Below are 619 nucleotides of genomic sequence, written 5' to 3'. Positions count from 1 at the left end.
TACCCATTCTGCAATCTGTTAATAACATTTTCATTCAATCAATCAATCCTGCGCTGTGATTGATTGAATGAAAATCTTATTTTGAGTCAATTGTAATGAACCAAATGAGAATATCAATACATTTTTTTTTTATCTTTGACTGTGAATAACACCATGCTCAAATTGACCAGACCTGAAAAATCTAAGCAAATTAATAGATGGAAGATGATTAAACAGAAGGTTTTGTAGATACAGTACTGAATTCTGCCATCTGGACACATGCAATTTGAAATATGATTATAGAATATAGAATATCAGGCATAAAATGGTTATGCGATAAAATGCGATTAATTAGATTAATTAATTACAAATCCTGTAATTAATTAGATACATTTTTTTAATCGCCTGACAGCACGAAAGTGAACAGGAGGTATATTTGTATTAAAAACAATAGATTGTTTTGAAATGAAACTGGTGATTCCCACCCCTAAGTAAGCTATTTAATCAATATGTGCCTTTGTTGAAAATATTAGCCCTCTGTACAACACCCAATTATCTTCCAGAGGAGGACAGTTTCCTTCTGAAGCACAACTTAAGAAATGTCTCATCCTTCCAGTCGGGACCATTTGTCACATAGTGA

General features: G+C 32.1%; 1 protein-coding gene across 1 annotated transcript in view; it reads left to right on the top strand.

The window, feature by feature from the left end:
- Positions 1-444: 444 nt before the first annotated feature.
- The window catches only part of vwa3a (von Willebrand factor A domain containing 3A), a gene marked incomplete at its 5' end in the record, with an annotated part of 59,730 nt that continues 59,555 nt past the window's right edge, over positions 445-619 (top strand). The window contains one exon of the mRNA XM_084329135.1: positions 445-470. Coding sequence (XP_084185261.1) covers positions 445-470 — 26 coding nt within the window. The remainder of the gene's footprint in view (positions 471-619) is intronic.

This window comes from Notolepis coatsorum, assembly GCF_963971535.1.
Source record: "Notolepis coatsorum genome assembly, chromosome: 14".
NCBI lineage: Eukaryota > Metazoa > Chordata > Actinopteri > Aulopiformes > Paralepididae > Notolepis > Notolepis coatsorum.
Note: the sequence above shows the minus strand (reverse complement) of the source record. Positions and strands in the feature narration are given on the sequence as shown.